This window comes from Pan paniscus, chromosome 16 (assembly GCF_029289425.2).
Source record: "Pan paniscus chromosome 16, NHGRI_mPanPan1-v2.0_pri, whole genome shotgun sequence".
In the NCBI taxonomy this organism is placed as follows: domain Eukaryota; kingdom Metazoa; phylum Chordata; class Mammalia; order Primates; family Hominidae; genus Pan; species Pan paniscus.
The window spans coordinates 44,731,481-44,754,452 of record NC_073265.2 but is presented as its reverse complement, the minus strand read 5'-3'; the positions used below and the strand labels follow the sequence as shown (position 1 = coordinate 44,754,452).

Sequence of the window (22,972 nt, the reverse complement as noted above, 5' to 3'; positions counted from 1 at the left end):
ATATTATATTAAATATTATATATTATATATAATTAATATATATTTATTATATATAATTAATATATATTATATTATATATTAATTAATATATATTATATTATATATAATTAATATTATATATAATATATTATAAATATTATGTATATAATATATAATATATATATAATATATTATATATAATATATATAATATATAATATATATATAATATATAATATATTATATAAATGATGATTTATTGTGATCAGGTTTATAAGAAAATAGCCCTAGTTTCTTAACAGAGAAGGAAGAGGATAAATGTGTCCTTGCACCTTCATCCTCACCCTCTCCTTCTCATTACCTGCCTCTTGTGTCCCTCCCCCATCCCTTCTTCTTCCTCTCCACCCCCTTCATTCTCTAGTCATTGATTATTATTACAGTTAGTTGCTTACCTTTTAACATTAGCTTCTTGGCCAGTTTAATATTGAAAAATATTTTCCATGTTCCTTGTGAAGTTGGGTACAAAGAAATCTCATCCTGGGTCAGTTTATTTAAGTAGTTTTCTCATAAGTAAAGCAAATTTGTCATAGTTCTAATTTAGCAATATTCTGTACATTTTAGTTGACAAAGAGATGATGCAAAGAATTAGAGAAAAATCTATTTTACAAGCACAAGAGAGAGCAAAAGAAGCTACAGAAGCAAAAGCTGCAGCAAAGCGGGAAGATCAAAAATATGCACTAAGTGTCATGATGAAGGTAAGTTGTAGAATGACAGGCAAGTCCTCTAAAGAGATAATAGTAGACTATGTGAGGATAGTGAGTTCCAGCTGCTGGACTTCCTCAGCATTTTCTTCATACTTTGTTTAGAGGACTTACTGTGTTATATAGGCTGTCTGCTATTTATATGTGTGTGTTTTTTTTTTCTTGAGACCGAGTCTCACTCTGTTGCCCAGGCTGGAGTGCAGTGCGGTGATCTGGACTCACTGCAAGCTCCACTTCCCAGGTTCACGCCATTCTCCTGCCTCAGCCTCCTGAGTAGCTGGGACTACAGTCACCTGCCACCATGCCAGGCTAATTTTTTTGTGTTTTTAGTAGAGACAGGGTTTCACCGTGTTAGCCGGGATGGTCTCGATCTCATGACCTCGTGATCTGCCCGTCTCGGCCTCCCAAAGTGCTGGGATTAGAGGCGTGAGCCACCGTGCCCGGCCCATATTTGTTCTTGAAATCTGAATGAAAGTCAAAGGTGTAAAAGTTGGACAGTTGTTTCAGGGAGAGGGTTCTATTTCTAGGGGAGTAAAAATAAAGTTTCAATGGTGCAAGTGTTTTACTTCTTTTTAAATCTTGGAATAACAGATATGATTTTAAAACAAGAAAAGCATATTTAAAACATTGTCAAATTTTTTTAACTGTTAAGGGTTTTAAGTGAAAGTTTTAATCAGCAATATACTTTTTGAGAAACAATTCACATTCCATATAATTTACCCATTTAAAGTGTACAATTTAATAGTTTTTAGTACATTCAGAGTTGTGTAACCATTACTACAGTCAATTTTAGAACATTTTCATCACCCCCCAAAAAGCACCAATACCCCTTAGCAGCCACTCCCCATTTCCCCTAACACTTAGTCCTAGGCAACTGCTTATCTATTTCCTGTCTCAATAGATTTATCTATTTTGAGTAATTTTTACAAAAAAATTCTTATCTCAGGCCGAGCGCAGTGGCTCATGCCTGTAATCCCAGCACTTTGGGAGGCCAAGGCGGGTGGATCATGAGGTCAGGAGTTCAACACTAGCCTGGCCAACATAGTGAAACCCTGTCTCTACTAAAAATACAAAAATCAGCCGCGCGTGGTGGTGGGCACCTGTAATCCCAGCTACTCGGTAGGCTGAGGCAGGAAAATCCCTTGAACCCAGGAGGTGGAGGTTGCAGTGAGCAGAGATTGCGCCACTGCACTCCAGCCTGGGCGACAGAGTGAGACGCCGTCTCAAAAAAAAAAAAAAAAACTTCTTATCTCAAATTCCCATTTTGACATGTTGAAGTGACTAAGGAATCTATAATATGCATTATTTAAGATTTTTATGGACCCATGACTGTTTTTTGGATTTTCATAACTTGCATTGTTTTCTATTATCAACAGTTCATGATTCCAAAGATTTCTCCACTTTTTTTTATCACTTCCACTTAACTTTTTTTTTTTTTTTTTTTTGAAATGGAGTCTGGCTCTGTTGCCCAGGCTGGAGTGCGGTGGTGAGATCTCAGCTCACTGCAACCTCTGCCACTCGGGTTCAAGAGATTCTCATGCCTCAGTCTCCTGAGTAGCTAGGACTACAGATGTGCACCACGCCTGGCTAATTTTTTATATTTTTAGTAGAGACAGGGCTTCACCATATTGGCCAGGCTGGTCTCGAGCTCCTGACCTCAAGTGATTCACCCGCCTTGGCCTCCCAAAGTGTTGGGATTACAGGCATGAGTCACCACTCTGAGCCATATACTTTGTCTTTTACTTAATAATTGAACTGGTCAAAGATTCCTGCCTTTAGCATACTTAATTCCATCTTTTCTTTATTGTATGATCACAGCTGTTGGCCTTTTGATTTTATCATTTTCATGAATTTAAAAAAATTAATATTGAATTTGTGGCAATAGATAAATATTCACTGAAATAATAAAACAGTTAAATAATAGCACACTTACTGCTGTATTGGTATGTCAAAACAGAACAGTTGACCAGCAGGAAGCACCACTATGTTGTACCTTGAAGGTTTTTTTTTTTTTTTTTTTTGAGATGGAGTCTCGCTCAGTCGCCCAGGCTGGAGTGCAGCGGCACAATCTCAGCTCACTGCAAGTTCTGCCTCCCGGGGGTTCACGGCATTCTTCTGCCTCAGCCTCCCGAATAGGTGGGACTACAGGTGCCCGCCACTATGCCTGGCTAATTTTTTTGTGTTTTTAGTAGAGACAGGGTTTCACTGTGTTAGCCAGGATGGTCTCACTCTCCTAACCTCGTGATCTGCCCATCTCGGCTTCCCAAAGTGCTGGGATTACAGGTGTGAGCTGCTGCACCCAGCTGAAGTTTTCAATTTACTAATGTATGAAAGCTTGACTTTGGTATTTGGAAAGGTGATTTAGAGGAATTAATATATAAAATATGAAGATATGGGTTATATTAAGAGGACAGAACCTACAAAAGCCAGTATCCTGTTCCACAAATCGTCTGTTTTCTCTCTTCCCTCAGTAGTGTTGAGAGTTGGGGGTATGTTTTGTTTCATCCTTATTATAGCCCTTATCAAGTAAATTGGTGCTCAAACATTTGAATAAATTAATATGAATGCGTTACTCTAGTACTACGTACCCGTAGCAAACGTCTACTTTGGTGAATTAGCTGAAGCTATTTTCACTCTGTGCAATCCTAGACACTGTTAAGAAAAGAACTTTGATGATCCAGTAAGAGCAAATAGTAACAAAAGGCAACATATTGTTAGCTTAAGTTAGCATAAATTAATTTAAAACTTGAAGGACATCTACCAAAAATAAGTGGTTTTTAAGTAGTAACCTTTTAAAAAATAATTAGTGGGGCTGTGTCAATTCGCTATACTGTGTGTACAGGTATTATTCTGCTTGGGCTACCCTAACAAAATGCTGTTTAACAGAAATTTATTTTCTCATAGATCAAGGTCTGGTAGGGTCTCTTTCTGGTTAGACTCTCTGTTTTTGGGGCCTTCCTGCTGCGCTCTTATGCAGCAAAAAAAAGAAAAAGAAAAAGAAAAAGATTGGTATTTCATCCTGAGAGTATGGTCAAGGAATCCAAAGCAGTATTGTTTGTGCTGAATCCTGGAAAATGAATCACAATTAGGTTCCTGGTCGCAAGAGAGGGAAAACCTCATTGCAGAAGTGCTTTTAAAGCCCCTGCTATGTCATATTTGCTAATGTACCATTAGCCAAATCAAGTCACATAGCCAAGTCCAGCTTTAAAGATTGGAAAAATATACTATACTTCTTGGAAAGAGAGGTATAATGGGAAAATGACATTACAATTTGGATAGGTATATGAAAATAAGGCACACAAAGGAACATTTATTGGTCAGAAATAATATCCTAATGTGTCCGGAATTTATTCCCTCTGGTGGGTTCTTGGTCTCGCTGATTTCAAGAATGAAGCCGCATACCTCACGGTGTGTTACAGCTCTTAATGGTGGCGCGTCCGGAGTTGTTTGTTCCTCTCGGTAGGTTCATGGTCTTGCTGAGTTCAGGAATTAAGCTGCAGACCCTCACGGTGAGTGTTACAGCTCTTAAAGGTGGCGTGGACCCAAAGAGTGAGCAGCAGCAAGATTTATTATGAAGAGTGAAAGAACAAAGCTTCCACAGCATGGAAGGGGACCGGAGCGAGTTGCCGCTGCTGGCTGGGGTGGCCAGCTTTTATTCCCTTATTTGTCCCCGTCTATGTCCTGCTGATTGGTCCATTTTACAGAGTGCTGATTGGTCCATTTTACAGAGTGCTGATTGGTGTGTTTACAATTGTTAAGCTAAACACAGAGCACTGATTGGTGCGTTTTTCCAGAATGCTGATTGGCGCGTTTACAATCCTTTAGCTAGACACAGAGCACTGATTGGTGCATTTTTACAGAGTGCTGATTGGTGTGTTTACAATCCTTTAGCTAGACACAGAGCACTGATTGGTGCATTTTTACAGAGTGCTGATTGGTGCGTTTACAATCCTTTAGCTAGACAGGAAAAGTTCGCCAAGTCCCCACTTGACCCAGGAAGTCCAGCTGGCTTCACCTCTCACTAAGATTTTGAAAAATTTCTCAAAGGTAATAGAGAACTCTCTTAAGGGATTTTCAACAAAAGTGTAAAATTAGATGGGTTTGTCTTTTAGAAAGCTCATTCTGGCTAATGAGTTTGAAGAGGTTGCAGGGAGGAGGCAGAGTTTTTGTTAAGATGGAGAAATTTTGAGCATACTTATATGTTGAGGAAGGAAGCTAGTAAAGAGGGAAAGGTTAATAATACAATGAAGAGAGAAGATTGATGATGGAGCAGTTTTCTGGTGATATGGGGATATTTTATCATTTTTGCTAATTAAAAATAAACTTTTTTTTTTTTGAGACAGGGTCTGTTGCCCAGGCTGGAATGCAAAATGGCGCAATTACAGCTCACTACATTGACCTCGCAGGTTCGAGAGATCCTCCCACCTCAGCTTCCCAAGTAGCTAGGACTATAGGTGTATGCCACCACACCCTGCTAATTTTTTTGTAGTTTTTGTAGAGATGGGGTCTAACTATGTTGCCCAGCAGGAACAAAGAATAGATATCTAAGGATCTGGAAAATTCTTAAGCACACAGATAATTAAAGGAATTTTTACTTTGCTTGGTAAAGAAGCAGGGTCGTCTGGGCATGGTGGCTCATGCCTGTAATCCCAGCACTTTGGAAGGCCGAGGCAGGTGGATCACCTGAAGTCAGGAGTTCAAGATCAGCCTGGTCAATATGGTGAAACCCTGTCTCTACTAAAAATACAAAAATTAGCTGGGCGTGGTGGCAGGCACTTGTAATCTCAGCTACTCTGGAGGTTGAGGCAGGAGAATGGCTTGAACCCAGGAAGCGGAGGTTGCAGTGAGCTGAGATCATGCCATTGCACTCCCGCCTGGGTAACAAAGAGTGAAACTTCATCTCCAAAAAAACCCAACCAACCAAGCAAACAAACAAACAGAAAAACGAGGCAGGGTCATCAACAGAAAGGAAGAGATTGAGGTGGAGGTATAGGGATGTGAGGTGATTAGTGGAAACTTGGAATACTGATGCCAGAGTCTTCCAAAATGTGCTTTTTTTTCCTCTTCGGTAATCTTGGCTGCTACTGCCTCTTTTTTTTTTTCTTTTTTGAGATGGAGTCTCGCTCTGTTGTCCAGGCTGGAGTGCAGTGGCGCAATCTTGGCTCACTGCAAGCTCTGCCTCCTGGGTTCATGCCATTCTCCTGCCTAAGTTTCCCGAGTAGCTGCGACTACAGGTGCCCGCCACCATGCCCATCTAATTTTGTGTATTTTTTGGTAGAGATGGGGTTTCACCGTGTTAGCCAGGATGGTCTCGATCTCCTGACCTCGTGATTTGCCTGCCTCGGCCTCCCAAAGTGCTGGGATTACAGGTGTGAGCCACTGCGTGCGGCCGCCTACTTTTCTTATCTTCTTCACTATTTTGTTCTGTACATTACCCACTTCTATCTTGAATTTTTTTTTTATCATTTCTTGTTTTTGTTTTGTTTTCCGCTTCAATGGAACTCTTTTTTCCAACTGATCTTTTAAACTGGATAGGTCAAATTTGAAGTGCATTTTTCTGCTGTGGTTTCTTAAAGTTGAAACCCAGAAACCTTAATCTTTGAAAGAGGTTTGCCTGATCATGCAGATAAGGTATGAGTTGCTAGTTGTCTATTTAATGCCATAGGACCTCGAAATGATCCTTATCAGTGAATACACATGCCCTGTTTATCACGGGCACGTATAACTAATGTACAAAAAGACCACGATGAACTGCTTTGCCATTTTATTCTATTTTATGATAATAACTTTCATGATTCTGGCATTTAAAAAATCCTCCCATCTTTCTTTTTTCTTTCATCTCATTCCTCTTCAATGTATGTCAGACTTTCTCAGCAGCCTGTCTTCCACTTTTACATGTTTTGTATTTTCTCCATAAACCCGTTCTTAGAGCTGTGTACTTTTGGTATCTCCTGTTCTGATGTCTTTGGCCAGTGTTTATTCATTTATGTGTTATTGGACACTTGGGTTGCTTCCACCCTTTGGCTAGTGTGAATAATGCCGCTATGAACATGCTGTGATGGTTAATACTGAGTGTCAACTGATTGGATTGAAGGATGCAAAGTATTGATCCTGGGTGTGTCTGTGAGGGTGTTGCCAAAGGAAATTAACATTTGAGTCAGTGGGCTGGGAAAGGCAGACCCACCCTTAATCTGGGTGGTCACCATTGAATTGGCTGCCAGCATGGCTAGTATATAAAGCAGGCAGAAAAATATGAAAAGACGAGACTGGCCTAGCCTCCCAGCCTACATCTTTTGCTCGTGCTGGGTGTTTCCTGCCCTCGAACATTGGACTTCAAGTTCTTCAGTTTTGGAACTTGGACTGGTTCTCCTTGCTTCACAGCTTGCAGCAGGCCTATTGTGATACCTTGTGATTGTGTGAGTTAATACTTAATAAACTCCCCTTTATATATATCTATCTATACTATTAGTTAATGTCTCTCTAGAGAACCCTGACTAATATACACGAGTATAAAAATATCCCTTTGAAATCTTGCTTTCAATTGTTTTGGGCTTGTATCTAGAAGTGGATATAGCAGATCATATGGTAATGGTAATTCTATTTTATTTTATTTTTTTTCCTGAGACGGAGTCTCACTCTGTTGCCCAGGCTGGAGTGCAGTGGTGCGATCTCGGCTCACTGCAAGCTCTGCCTCCCAGGTTCAAGCCATTCTTCTGCCTCAGCCTCCCAAGTAGCTGGGACTACAGGTGCTCACCACCACGCCCGGCTAAATTTTTTTGTATTTTTGGTAGAGACAGGGTTTCACCATGTTAGCCAGGATGATCTCGATCTCCTGACCTCGTGATTCACCTGTCTCAGCCTCCCAAAGTGCTGGGATTACAGGCGTGAGCCACCGCGCCCGGCCTATTTTTAATTTTTTGAGGAATTGCCATACTGTATTCCATGGCATTTGGACCATTTTATGTTTTCATCACAGTGCGCAAGGGTTCCAGTTTCTCCCATTCTCACTAACACTTGTTATTTTGGTTTTTTGAGAATAGCCATCCTAATGGGCGTGAAGTGGTATCTCATTGTGGTTTTGATGTGCTCTTCAGTGCCATTTTAATTTGAACTATATCTCTGAAACCCACTCATTCCCTTTTTTCCTAAATCTTTGAGATATTGGTAAGTATAACATTTATTCTTGCTTGCTCTTTTCCTCTCTTCTCCCATTATTTGGCCTATGCTTTCTCTTAAAAAAAAAAAAAAAAAAAAAAAAAGCTTTATTGGCTGGTTGTGATGGTGCATGCCTGTAATCCCAGCACTTTGGGAGGCTGAGCAGGTGTACTGCTTGAGGTCAGGAATCCGAGACCAGCCTGGCCCATCTCTACTAAAAATACAAAAAATTAGCTGTGTGTGGTGGTGTGCACTTGTAATCCCAGCTACTCAGGAGGCTGAGGCAGGAGAATCACTTGAACCCAGAAGACAGAGGTTGCAGTGGGCCAAGATTGTGCCACTGTATTCCAGCCTGGGCGACAGAGTGAGACTCCATTTCAAAAACAAAAACAAACCCCAGCTTTATTGAGATATAATTTATATACCATAAAGTTCATTCTTTTAAAGTGTAGAATTCATTGTTTCTTAGTATGTATACAAGTTATTCAGCCATCACCACTATGTAATTCTGGAACATTTCATAACCATAAAAAGAGACCTATTGGCCAGGCATGGTGGCTCACACCTGTAATCCCAGCACTTTGGGAGGCTGAGGGGGGCGGATCACAAGGTCAAGAGTTTGAGACCAGCCTGGCCAATACTGTGAATTCCCATCACTATTAAAAATACAAAAATTAGCCAGGTGTGGTGGTGTGCATCTGTAGTCCCAGCTACTCGGAAGGCTGAGGCAGGAGAATTGCTTGAACCTGGGAGGCAGAGGTTGCAGTGAGCCGAGATTGAGCCACTGCACTACAGCCTAGGCGACAGAGCAAGACTCTGTCTCAAAATAAATAAATAAATAAAGAGCCCTATTTTCATTAGCAGTCACTCCCTACTTTTCCCTCCACCATAGCCCCTGGAGGAGACGGAATCTACTCTCTGTTTCTGTAGATTTGTTTACTCTAGACATTTCACATACAGTGTGTGGTCTTTGGATATGATGCCCATCAGTCTTTATGGGAGGTTTTCTTTCACTTAGCATAATGTATATAGGGCTTATACATATTGTAGCATGTATAAGTTTTTCATTCCTTTTTATGGATGAATAATATGGCATAGTATGGATGGCACCACATTTTGTTTATCCATTCATCAGTTGGTGAAAATTTAGGTTCTCTTCACCTTTTGGCTATTACAAATAGTACTACTATGACCATTCATGTACTTCTAGTATTTAAGTATCTGTTTTTTGTTTTGTTTTGTTTTGTTTTGTTTTTGAGATGGAGTCTTGCTCTGTTGCCCAGGCTGGAGTGCAGTGGCGTGATCTCAGCTCACTGCAACCTCTGCCTCCTGGGTTCAAGCGATTCTCCTGCCTCAGCCTCCTGAGTAGCTGGGATTACAGGCAAGCACCACCATGCCCAGCTCGTTTTTTGTATTTTTTAGTAGAGAGGGGGTTTTGCCATGTTAGCCAGGCTGGTCTCTAACTCTTGACCTCAGGTGATCCCCCCACCTCGGCCTCCCAAAGTGCTGAGATTACATGCATGAGCCACCACGCCTGGCCTTGAGTGTCTGTTTTTAATTCTTTCTTGTATATACTTAGGAATAGAATTGCTGGGTCATTTGTAATTCTGTTTAGCTTTTTGGGGAATCATCAAATAGTTTTCCACAATGGCTATACTATTTTTCATTCCCACCAACAATGTATGATGATTCTAATTTTTTTACATCTTTGCCAACACTTCTGTTGTTGCCAGATGGAAAGTCTTGACTATGAGTTGTCCCAGTTCTTGGCACATTAAACAAAGAATTTAACAAAATGCACAAACAAAGCAATAAAAGAACAAAACAACGAAAGTGCAGGTTTATTGAAGCAAAAGTACACTCCACAGAGTGTAAGCGGGCTCAAGCAAGCAGCTCAAGAGCCCCGATTGCAATGTTCTTTCAGGTTTGTACTAAACTAAAAGAATTTGGTAGCATTCCTAGGTACCGTTTGGAGGCTTCCCATTGGTTGCACCCTACACAAATGAAGGCTTGGCCCATTACTAATCAGAGGCTGAAGTGAAGTCTTGGCCCATAACTAATTAGCAATAGGGGAGAGAGGGGGTTTTGTAGAGGGAGGGGCCTCTGGCCCTTGGCATGGAGAGGTGGGGTTTTTCTTTTGGCCCAATTCCAATAAGCCAGCTGCTAGTTGGCCTCAGGCTCCCTGTTCCAGACCCTGTTCTGCCTCATTTCCCCCTGAGAGACTTGATCCCAATAAATCTTTATGGGAGGCAGAGGAACTGATGGTCTGTCTTCTGTAATTGCTTCGTGCGGATTAGGGCAGAGTCCCTACATATTGGGGACCACAGAACTCTTGCCCTGCTCTGTCTAGTGGAGAGAGGGTGACTTCTTGAAGGCTAGGGCTGGCATCGTCACCTGGAACTGACTAGAAGCCCTGCTGCATGATCATTTGACGCTTAATGTTCTCTAGGTTCTGAGAAGAAATAAATCTGGTTACATGATTAAACAAAAATGGTCCAAAAATCAATGTAAGTATAATTATTAATAATGTGCTGGCTAGGGGAAGGAGCCATGAAACCCAGCTTAGTATCCTTGACCAGGGGCCCCATGACTTGGACAACTGTTGTCATATTTTAGAGGCCTGGTCAGCTAATTTTGGGGCAGCATCCCTTACTAATCCTGATTGGTTGATATGAAAACAGTGCTTTCCCTCTAGGAAAAGATATAAGCCACTGTTTTCAGCAGTTAGGAGATCCAGTCCCTGTATTAGTCCATTCTCACACTGCTAATGAAGACATACCCAAGATCAGGTAATTTATAAAGGAAAGAGGTTTCATTGAGTCACAGTTCCACATGGCTAAGGAGGCCTCAGGAAACTACCAATCATGGCAGAAGACACCTCTTAACAGGGTGGCAGGAGAGAGAATGAGCACCAGCAGGAGAAATGCCATAAAACCATATAAAACCATTAGATCTTGCGAGACTCACTCATTATCATGAGAACAGCATGGGGGAAACTGCCCCCATGATTCAGTTACCTCCACTTGGTCCCACCCTTGACACGTGGGGATTATTACAATCCAAGGTGAGATTTGGGTGGGGATACAGAGCCAAACCTTATCAGTCCTCTTCTGTTTTGTAAAGTGACTGCCAAAGAGTCTACCTGATTTTGTAAGGCATACTTTGGGCAGTGTCTTCCAAGCCGTCTGAAAGCTCCTTGGACAAGCGTTGGTAATAGGATAGAGAAGTTGGAAGCCCACTATTTCCTGTTTCTACGCCTGCAGTTATTTGTAACCCTACCTGAAAGGGTATGAGTTGGATGGCTTGTTTGTGCCTGATGGTTGCAGTTAAAGGTATAATGAGAGACTGGTTATTGGGAGCTATATTGATCTCGGGGGCCAAGTAAACAAGTGTGCAGTGCAAACAATTGGTTCCAGTCCATTTGGCTAGTAAACATAAGTAGGAACTAGTCCCACACAGGAAAAAGGCTGCTTGTTTTTCAAGACAAAAATTGTTCTCTATGATGAACATGTAGGTTAGCTTGTTGTTTTCCTTTTCCCAAGTGGTTAAGGTCCCTGCTACAGTGGCCCTGGTTAAAGGCTGGAGGGGGCCTTGGGTATCAGGGGAACCCACCCCCAGTATTTCAACGTAGGTTCTTTCTGTTTTCCATAAGTGTTGGCCAGCTGAGAAATAAAGAGAGACAGTATAAAGAGAGGAATTTTACAGCTGGGCCATCGGGGGTGACATCACATATCGGTACGACTGTGAGCCTGCTTGAGCCTCAAACCAGCAAGTTTTTATTAAGGGTTTCAAAAAGGGGGTGTAAGAACAGGGAGTAGATACAAAGATCATATGCTTCAAAGGGCAACAAGCAGAACTACTAATAAGGGTGTAACAAAGATCACATACTTCTGAGGGAACAGGACAAAGGGCAAAAGCAGAACTACTGACAAGGGTCCAGCAAAGATCACAAGGCAAAGGGCAAAAGCAGAACTACTGATAAGGGTCTATGTTCAGCAGTGCACATATTGTCTTGATAAACATCTTAAACAACAGAAAACAGGATTCAAGAGTAGAGAACTGGTCGGACCACAAATTTACGAGGGTGGAGTTTTCCCCCCACCCTAGTAAGCCTGAGGGTTCTGCAGGAGACCAGGGCGTATCTCAGTCCTTATCTCAACTGCACAAGACAGACATTCCCAGAGCCCAGAGCGGGCATTTATAGACCTCCGCCTAGGAACACATTCCTTTCCCAGGGTATTAATATTAATATTCCTTGCTAGGAAAAGAATTTAGCGATATGTCTCCTACTTGCACGTCCATTTATAGGCTCTCTGCAAGAAGAAAAATGTGACTCTTTTTGCCTGACCCCACAGGCAGTCAGACCTTATGGTTGTCTTCCCTTCTTCCTTAAAAATTGCTATTATTCCGTTCTTTTTCAAGGTGCACTGATTTCATATTGTTGAAACACACGTTTTACAATCAGTTTGTACAGTTAACACAATTATCACAGTGGTCCTGAGGTGACATACATCCTCAGTTTACGAAGATAACAGGATTAAGAGATTAAAGTAAAGACAGGCATAAGAAATTATAAAAGTATTATTTGGGAACTGATAAATGTCCATATTAAAATGAAATCTCCCAATTTATGTTCCTCTGCTGCGGCTCCAGCCAGTCCCTCCATTCGGGGTCCCTGACTTCCCGCAACACTTGGGAAGTACTCTGAGTTGCCCATGTGGTTTTGTTCTCTCAGTTTAGGTGGTTATGCTTAGTGTCTACCAGCCAACACCCAGAGCTATTTTTGTACTGGGGGACTAAAAGGCAACTAGATGTCTCAGGATTAGTATAGCCTTCCCAGGGGAAAATGTGCATACAGCTAGTGGGCCTACCCTGACAGTACTTAGACTGCATATCCTTTAAAGTAGCCTTAACTAAGGGTGGTTTTCATGAAAACCATACAAGTTTTCTAAATGATGCAGTCTGGGTAACTGCATAGCTTACATGATCATGTAAGAGGTTAATCTCTAGGGGGTGGTTGCATTGAAGATATTTCAAGGTACTCAGGGCTTGACCAGAATTTTGGCTTCTTTTAATACAAAGTGGTGCCTGGAATTTTAGTTCTGTGTGCATCGACATTGGGCCCCTAATGGGTTTTTGAGGGGATGCAACTCCAGAAAGGTTGATTTGATAGGACTGGAGAAGGTTTACTGCTTGTCTTGTCATTGTAACCTTTGTCATTTCCATAATTTTGAAGTCAAATATGTCATGCAGGTTCATTAAATTGAAGGGAGTTCTTCTCTTATAGTTGGAGATTTGGGTGGGGATATTTTTTCAAGGGCCCAAGATTGGGATGGGATTGGGATAGCAGGTGTTTGACTTCAGCTTAATTGGGTGTTGTTTTTGGTTGGGATAATGACCGGGTCCTTTAAGCTGTATGTTGACTGGCACTGCCATTCTAGCCCTTCCAGGCCCCCCAGTATACCATGCTAGCAGGTTGACCTGTTTGTTGACATGGTCCAGAACGTTGTCTGCATCACTGACCATTAGCACCCAGGCAGTGATTAAATTGTAGCAGTGCCCCTATTTTAACCATAAAATCTCTTCTGAACAAGGGGACTGGGCAGCTTGGTACTATTAGAAACCCCTGCTGGAAAATTTGTTTTTCAAATTGGCAGGTTAAAGGAGGGGTGAAATGCCTGACTTTATTTTTTCCTTCATTTCCTATAACAGTCATTGTCCTAGTGGAGGGCTTTCCTGCATAAGCAGTAAGTACAGAGTAACTTGCCCCGAATGAGAAAGAAACTGAATTTGTGTACCCGTCGTGTCCAGAGTTACTCAGGGATCCTCAGTAGTAATGATGATGTTCCTGGACAGGGGCAGTGAGGAAGGCCCTGGGCCCCTTCAGTCTTCATCTAGCTCCTGCTTTTGCACTGCTAGAGTCTTAACTGACTGAGCTCCTCCGTGGGAGCTGGGGCAGTCAATCCTCCAGTGCTGGGGTTACAGGCACCTGCCATGATGCCCAGGTAATTTTTTAATTTTTTTTTTCAGTAGAGACAGGTTTTCACCATGTTGGCCAGATGGATCTCAAATTCCTGACCTTAAATGATCCACCTGCCTCAGCCTCCTGAAGTGCTGGGATTTATAGGTGTGAGCTGCCACACCCAGCTAGGAGTGACAACTTCTAAGCTCTTTACATGTCAAAGCCTACACTGATGTTCCTATGTTGATTTTTTACCTATATATATAAAAAACATGCACATATATGTGTGTATATATATACACACACACACACACGCATACATACATACATACTTACATATATTTTTAAATATTTTTAAAATTTATTTTTCAGTGGTTCTGTGTTCCTTTAACTGATCACAATCTACTTCAGGTTAATACTGACTCAGTTCCAGTAAAATACAGCAACTTGTTCTAATATAACTCCATTTTCTACTCCTACCTTTGGGCTATTAGTGCCATTCAGGTATGTGTATATGCATATATATTTGTTGTAATCCCAACAATGTGTGTTATGATTTTACATTAAAAATCATTATTTCTTAAAAAATCTTAGGTTTTCAAATAAATAAAGAGTAGAAAGCAAAAATATATATATTGTCTTTTTTAAAAGTTTATTTTCTAATTGTGGTAAAATATAACTAACATACAACTTACCATCTTTAAGTATACAGTTTCATGGCATTAAGTATATTGACAACCATCACTACTAACCATCTCCAGAACTCTTTTCTTTTTTTATTTTTATTTTTTGAGTTGGAGTTTCATTCTGTTGCCCAGGCTGGAGTGCAGTGGCGTGATCTCAGCTCACTGCAACCTCTGCCTCCTGGGTTCAAGTGATTCTCCTGCCTCAGCCTCCTGAGTAGCTGGGACTACACGCACATGCCACCATGCCTATCTAGTAAAGATGGGGATACTCTGTGTTACTCAGGATGGTCTTGAACTCCTGGCCTCAAGCGATCCTCCTGGCTTGGCATCCCAAATCACACCTGGGATTGCAGGTGCGAGCCACCTCCCCATGCCATGCCCTTTTTTAAAAAAGTGTATCTTATAGAGCAGGTCTATTAGCAACATACTCCCTCAGTTTTCATTTGTCTTGGAAGGTATTTTGCTTTCTCTTGTGAAGAATAGTTTTGCTAAATATAGAATTTGTGGTTTATAGTTCTGTTTTTTTCTGTCGGTACTTTGAACATGTCATTTCATTGTCTTCTATCCATTGTTTCCTGAGAGCCTTAAAAGGTGATAGGCTCACCATGCATCCGTAGCTTTCTCATTTACATAATCTTTCCATTAAATTTCTGACTGCTTAGGCACTTATCCTAACCAGGATATCAACCTCAGACCAACTGCAAAGTTTTCCTCTTTATTCCCAACCAAGCCTAGCACTTTTATCCACCAAAGCTACAGGTTTTCACTGCCCTACCCGGAAATGAGCCCACCCTTTTTAGCAACAAACTGCTAGGTTCTTTTTGGTAGTTTCATGTTGGTATGGGTTGAGCATTTATGATCAAAAAATACAAAATCTGAAATGCTCCAAAATCTGTAACTTTTGAGCACCAACACCATGCTCAAAGGAAGTGTTCACTGGAGCATTTTGGATTTCAGATTTTTGGAGTAAGGATGCTCAGCCAGTGTGTATTCTGCAAGTATTCCAAAATCTGAAAAAAATCCAAAATCTGAAACACTTCTAGTTCCAAGCATTTTGGACAAGGGATATTCAGCCGGTAAAATTGCCAGGCTCATCACCGTAGCTGGGAGGGGGTTTTAGGAGCAACCTCAGGCCAAAGGGCACAGCTTCTTACCGTTCATACATAGAACTTTAGCAGCTTTTCTAGACTAAAGACTTTTCTCTTTGTAGTCTTCTTTTGGTTAATTTCCAGTCCCCTGAAATGGTTGTTTTTGATAATTTTATCCAGTTTTATCCTTAATATTTGCGGAGGGGAATTGCCAACCTCTTCATGTTGCCACAAAATGTGCACGTTGTCTTTGCAGATGAATTTTATATTTACTTATCAAGTTTCCTAAGAAGTCCTCTTGGTATTTTGATTGAATTTACATTGACTTTGTAAATTTGCAGCGCATCAACATACTTATAATATTGAGATTTCCCTCCAGGAACATGGCATTTATCTCCATTTATTTGGATATACTTTACATCTCTCAGCAAAATTATTTAACACCCATATATGACTTGCTTATATATTTTTTGTTTGTTTTGTGTTTGAGACGAAGTCTGTCTCTGTAGCCCAGGCTGGAGTGCAGTGGCACGATCTTGGCTCACTGCAACCTCCACCTCCCGGGTTCAAGTGATTCTCCTTCCTCAGCCTCCAGAGTAGCTGGGATTACGGTGCGCACCACTGCACCTGGCTAACTTTTTGTATTTTTAGTAGAGACGAGGTTTCACCATGTTGGCCAGGCTGGTCTTGAACTCCCAACCTCAGGTAATCCGCCCACCTCAACCTCCCAAAGTGCTAGGATTACAGGCATGAGCCACCGCGCCTGGCCTTATGACTTGCTTATATTTTGCTAAGCTTATTCATTTATGTTTTTCTGGTGATTGCTGATGAAATTAATGTTTCCATTGTAGTTTCTAATTATTTATTGCCAGTTTGTAGGAAAGTAAGTTTGTTTTTATAAGTTTGTATAAGTTGATCTTTTTTTTTCTTTTGAGACGGAGCCTCACGCTGTCGCCCAGGCTGGAGTGCAGTGGCATAATCTTGGCTCACTGCAACCTTCATCTTCTGGGTTCACACGATTCTTCTGCCTCAGCCTCCTGAGTAGCTGGGACTACAGGCATGCACCACCACGCCTGGCTAATTTTTATATTTTTAGTAGAGACAAGGTTTCACCATGTTGGCCAGGCTGATCTTGAACTCCTGACCTCATGATCTGCCCACCTCGGCCTCCCAAAGTGTTGAGATTACAGGCGTGAGTCATCGGGCCCAGCTAGTTGATTTTATATGGGACTGCCTTGCTGAACTTACTTTTGGTTTGTCAGTTTATTATTTTGGTTATTTTAAGTAGTGTACTATTATTTGCAAATGGTGCAATTCTATCTCCTTGTAATCTATATTTGTATTTCTTATTTTTAAAAGTTTATCATTTAGGTTCTGACCTCTAGGAAAATAGTAAAACATTAGGTATACTTGCCTTAGTGATTTTGCTGGAAATATTTCTAATATTTCTTTTATTTTTTATTTTTATTTTTTTGAGACAGAGTCTTGCTCTGTCACCCAGGCTGGAGTGTAGTGGCGTGATCTAGGCTCACTGCAACCTCCACCTCCCAGGTTCAAGAGATTCTCCTGCCTCAGCTTCCCAAGTAGCTGGGACTACAGTTGTGTGCCACCACGCCCAGCTAATTTTTGTATTTTTAGTAGAGATAGGGGTTTTGCCATGTTGGCCAGGCTGGTCTCGAACTCCTGACCTCAGGTGATCCACCTCCCTCGGCCTCCCAAAGTGCTGGGATTACAGGTGTGAGCCACTGCGCCCGGCTATTTCTAATATTTTGTCATGAAGTATAACATAGTCTTGGTCCTTCTATCCAGCTTATAAATTTTTATTTCTTATTTTTATTCCCAATATCAACTGACATTTTGGCATACACTGACATCATAATGCTTTTCTCTATTGATTTCCTAATACCTTAAGTAAGAAAGACCCTATTTGATCAAGGTGTATTATAATTTTAATATTTTCCTAGGTTAAGTTACCCCTATTTGATTAAGGTGTATTATAGTTTTAATATTTTCCTAGGTTAAGTTACCCCTATTTGATTAAGGTGTATTATAATTTTAATATTTTCCTAGGTTAAGTTTGCATATATATATATATATATATATATACATACACACACACATATATATACACACATATATATACACATATATATACACACATATATATACACACATATATATACACACACATATATACACATATATATACACATATATATATACACACACACTATATATATATACACACACACACATATATATATATATATATTTTTTTTTTTAGGTTTTTTTTTGTTTGTTTTGAGGTGGCCTCTCACTCTGTTACCCAGGCTGGAATGCAGTGGCGCAGTCTCAGCTCACTGCAACCTCTGCCTCTTGGGTTTAAGCGATTCTCATGCCTCAGCCTTCCGAATAGCTGGGATTACAGGTGTGCGCTACCACACCTAGCTAATTTTTGTATTTTTAGTAGAGATGGGTTATCACCATTTTGGCCAGGCTGGTCTCTAACTCCTGACCTCAAGTAATTTGCCTGACTCGGCTTCCCAAAGTGTTGGGTTTACAGGCGTGAGCCTCCATGCCGGGCTGAGTTTGCTAATGTTTTATTTACAATTTTTGCATGTAATTCACAAGTGGGATTGGCTTATAAAGAACAATGCCTTGTTGACCAGACATTCATTCTAGATTAAAAGAATTATACATTTCCTCTTCTTCAAAAATTTAGTGTAGGAACTATTCATTATTCTCCTATTAGTTTTATTTGCTGTCTGCGTTAAACTAATAGCCTGTAGTAAATGGCATCCTTTTTTGAACAGTACAAACACCTAAAACCCAATTTGTTTATTTTATTTTTTTTGAGAAGTCTCACTGTGTCACCCAGGCTAGAGTGCAGTGGGGCGATCTTGGCTCACTGTAACCTCTGCCTCCGAGATTCAAGTGATTCTCCTGCCTCAGCCTCCCAAGTAGCTGGGATTACAGGTGTATGCTACCACACCCACCTAATTTTTGTATTATTAGTATAGACGGGGTTTCACCATGTTGGCCAGGTTGTTCTTGAACTCCTGACCTCAAGTGATCAACCTGCCTGGGCCTCCCAAAGTGCTGGGATTTCAGGCGTGAGCCACTGCCCCCGGGCCTCCAGTCCTTTATGTACAATGATTATTATTTTAGCCTTCTGAGTTTTTCTGTTACTGCATATTCCTCCGTGTGTCTTCCCTGTATTAGATGATTTTTCTTTGAAAGACCTTCAAGGATTGTTTAATATTTGTCGGTGTCTGTGTTAAATTGTGTGTTTCCTATATTAGATGATTTTTATTTAAAATATCTTTAAGAGCTAGGCACGGTGGCTCACGCCTGTAATCCCTGCACTTTGGGAGGTTGAGGCGGGTGGATCATTTGAAGTCAGGAGTTTGACACCAGCCTGGCCAACATGATGAAACCCTGTCTCTACTAAAAATACAAAAATTAGACGGGCATGGTGGTACACACCTGTAATCCCAGCTACTCAGGAGGCTGAGGCAGGATAATTGCTTGAACCCGAGAGGCGGAGGTTGCAGTGAGCGAAGATCGTGCTACTGCACTCCAGCCTGGGTGACACAGCAAGACTCCGTCTCAAAATAAGTAAGTAAATAAATAACAAAATATCTTTAAGAATTGTTGGCTGGGCGCGGTGGCTCACGCCTGTAATCCCAGCACTTTGGGAGGCCGAGGCGGGCAGATCACGAGGTCAGGAGATCGAGACCATCCTGGCTAACACAGTGAAACCCCATCTCTACTAAAAATACAAAAAATTAGCCGGGTGTGGTAGTGGGTGCCTGTAGTCCCAGCTACTCAGGAGGCTGAGGCAGGAGAATGGCATGAACCCGGGAGGTGGAGCTTGCAGTGACCCGAGATCGTGCCACTGCACTCCAGCCTGGGCGACAGAGTGAGACTCCATCTGAGAAAAAAAAAAAAAAGTTTAACATTTGTCCATCTCTTTATGACATCATAAAAAATATATATTTGGTCCCTGCCTCTTGTTATTAGCATAGAGCTCCTAAAACCCATGTAATTTTCTGAGTGATGGGGTGCTAGGTTCATCTTTTGTTAAATTATTTGGATTTTGACCCAGGTTCCTGACACAGAGCTCCTAATCCCTTGGAATTTCCTACGTAATAGGAAAATCTTTTGTTCTAATGAGGCAACTCTTGATGGGCTCTTGGGTGGTGGCTGGCCACCAGAAAGACCAAGGTATGACTAGTTGTCTGGAACTTGCAGCACCCCTCCCCATCATTTTGATAGGGGCTGGAGACTGACTTAATAATCAATCATGCTGGGTCCACTGGCTTACGCCTGTAATTCCAGCACTTTGGGAGGCCGAGGTGGGAGGATCGCTTGAGCCCAGGAGCTCAAGACCAGCCTGGGCAACATAGATAGTGAGACCCTGACTCTAAAAGCAACAACAACAAAATTAGCCATTCGTGGTGCTGCAGGCCTGTGGTCCCAACTACTTGAGAGGCTGAGGTGAGAGGATCACATGAGCCTAGGAAGTGGAAGCTACAGTGAGCTAAGGTTGTGCCACTGCACTCTCCAGCCTGAGTGACAGAACAAGACCTTGTCTCAAAAAAAAAAAAAAAAAAAAAAAATCCGCCAGGCATAGTAGCTCATGTCTGTAAATCCCAGCACTTTGGGAGGCTGAGGTGGGTAGATCATTTGAGCCCAGGAGTTCAAGACCAGCCTGGGCAGCAAGGCAAACCCCCATCTTTACAAAAAAATAAAATAAAAAATTAGTCAGGCTTGGTGGCATGTGCCTGTGTCCCAGCTACCTAGAAGGCTGAACTGGAGGATCGTTGGAGCCCAGGAGGTTGAGGCTGCAGTGAGCCATGATTGCGCCATTGTACTCCAGCCTGGGTGACAGAGCAAGACCCTGTCTAAAAAAAAAAAAAAAAAAACCCAGTCATGCCTGCTAGATAAAACCTCCATAAAATTCCTGTAACTATGAGGTTTGGAGAACTTCTGGATTGCTGAACACTTGGAGGGAGAAGGCATGGAAACTCTGTGCTCCTTCCCCGATATCTTTCCCTAGACATCTCTTTCATTTGCCTCTTCCTGATTTGTATCTTTTTATTAAAAATGGGTAAATATGGCTGGGCGCGGTGGCTCACGCCTGTAATCCCAGCACTTTGGGAGGCCTAGGCGGGTGGATCACCTGAGGTCAGGAGTTCAAGATCAGCCTGGCCAACATGGTGAAACCCTGTCTCTACTAAAAATACAAAAATTAGCCAGGCGTGGTGGTATGTGCCTGTAGACCCAGCTACTCAGGAGGCTGAGGCAGGAGAATCACTTGAACCTGGGAGATGGAGGTTGCAGTGAGCCGAGATCGTGCCACTGCACTCCAGCCTGGGCAACGGAGTAAGACTCCATCTCAGGAAAAAAAAAAAAAAAGGGTAAATATAAGCGAGGTATTTATCTGATTCCTGTGAGCCATTGAAGCAAATGGTCAAACCTGAGGAGGGGGTTGTAGAAACCCCCAACTTATAGCTGATTGGTTAGAAATATGGGAGTCCTGGACTTATGATTGGCATCTGTGTGGAGACTGTCTTATGGAATTGAGCCCTTAACCTGTGGGATCTAATGCTAACTCCGGGTAGATAATGACAGAACTGAATTAGAGGACACATAGCTGGTGTTAGAGAATTGGTAAGCATAGGCCGGGCGCAGTGGCTCACGCCTGTAATCCCAGCACTTTGGGAGGTCAAGGTGGGCGGATCACGAGGCCAGGAGATCGAGACCATCCTGGCTAACACAGTGAAACCCCGTCTCTACTAAAAAGACAAAAAATTAGCCGGGCATGGTAGCGGGCGCCTGTAGTCCCAGCTATTTGGGAGGCTGAGGCAGGAGAATGGCGTGAACCCAGGAGGCGGAGCTTGCAGTGAGCCGAGATTGCGCCACTGCACTCCAGCCTGGGCAACAGAGTGAGACTCCGTCTCAAAAAAAAAAAAAAAAAAAAAAAGAGAATTGGTAAACATAGGAAAAACCCACAAGTTTCGTGATGGAAGTGACCTATGGAGTGTTGTGAGAGTATATAAGAGGCGTAAACAGTTTGTTTTTTCTCTGTACACTCTGTTTTTCTTTTTCTTTCTTTCTTTCTTTTTTTTTGAGAGGAGTCTCGCTCTTGTCCCCCAGGTTTGAGTGCAATGGCTTTATCTCCGCTCACTGCAACCTCCACCTCCCAGGTTCAAATGATTCTCCTCCCTCAGCCTCCCAAGTAGCTGGGATTAAGGGCCTGCCACCACGCCCGGCTAATTTTTGTATTTTTCAGTAGAGACAGGGTTTCACCATGTTGGCCAGGCTGGTCTCGAACTCCTGACCTCAGATGATCCACCTGCCTCAGCCTCCCAAAGTGCTGGGATTTCAGGCGTGAGCCACCGCACCCGGTCACTGTACACTCTGTTTTTCTTTGGTACATGTAGTCTCTTTTCTTTTTATCATAAGCTTTGTGTTATTTTCTTCTTCATGTTTTTCTCTTCATTGTAGTTCCTTCTGTTACCTACTCTGTGAAGCCTTTCTTGGTTTCTCCTCTGCATCACTACTCTCTGAAGAGCTGGACTATTTCTGTCTCTAATATAGCTTATTATAAATTATCATTATACCTATAGTTCCCTTAACTACATCTTGGCTATAATACCAGAACTTTCCTGTTATTTTTCGTTGTAAGAACAGTCTCATTTTTGGTAATTAAGACTTAGTCTTATGCATTTTAAAAACTTCATGTAAAATTCATTCTTCTTGCAGGGAGTATGATGGGTGAGGGTGTCTTACTCTCCACATATTCTCCCTTTTTCATGTGTTGGGGCAGAGAGTGAAAAAAGGCAGACATATAATTAGGCTGGGTGAAGTCGTCTTCTTTTAGGTTGTGGCTTCCTCTCTAACACGGAGTGTTCATCATGCCTTATTGTGAGGCATTTAAATTTTGTTTCATTGCCATGTGTAGATTCTTCCTGGTTCAATCTGTTGGCAGCTTACTGGCAACTCTCTGAACTAAGAATATATAGTAATAATTAGCATATTTTGTGCTTAATTTAAGCCTGAGGTAAAATTGGGACTACAGGAAATTTTCATTCAGTGTCCCGTGAAATTTATTTTAAAGTCAGCATCTCACAGGAAAATAATCAGTCTTCTAGAAGGGAGTATTATGTCATGTAGATATTACAGAGCACCTTTCAGTGCACAGGTTTCATACTTGTAATGTTAAATCTCTATTTTAAAGTAATACAACATTTAGGGACCTTCATCCTAGCATATCCATAGTCTAGAACCACTTCAGATGTCCTATTTAAATGTAAATTAATTTAAATGTACATTA

The 22,972-nt window shown here is 41.6% G+C and overlaps 1 protein-coding gene across 11 annotated transcripts in view; it reads left to right on the top strand.

Annotated features, from left to right (window-relative positions):
• The window catches only part of DNAAF4 (dynein axonemal assembly factor 4), an 88,712-nt gene that overhangs the window by 7,671 nt on the left and 58,069 nt on the right, over positions 1-22,972 (top strand). For all 11 annotated transcript variants that reach the window (XR_004666523.4, XR_010109923.1, XR_004666522.3 and 8 more), the window contains exon 3: positions 600-733. Coding sequence is in view for 7 of the 11 variants with exons in the window: in XM_055098535.2 (XP_054954510.1) it covers positions 600-733 (134 nt within the window). In the remaining 4 variants the exon portion in view is untranslated. The remainder of the gene's footprint in view (positions 1-599; positions 734-22,972) is intronic.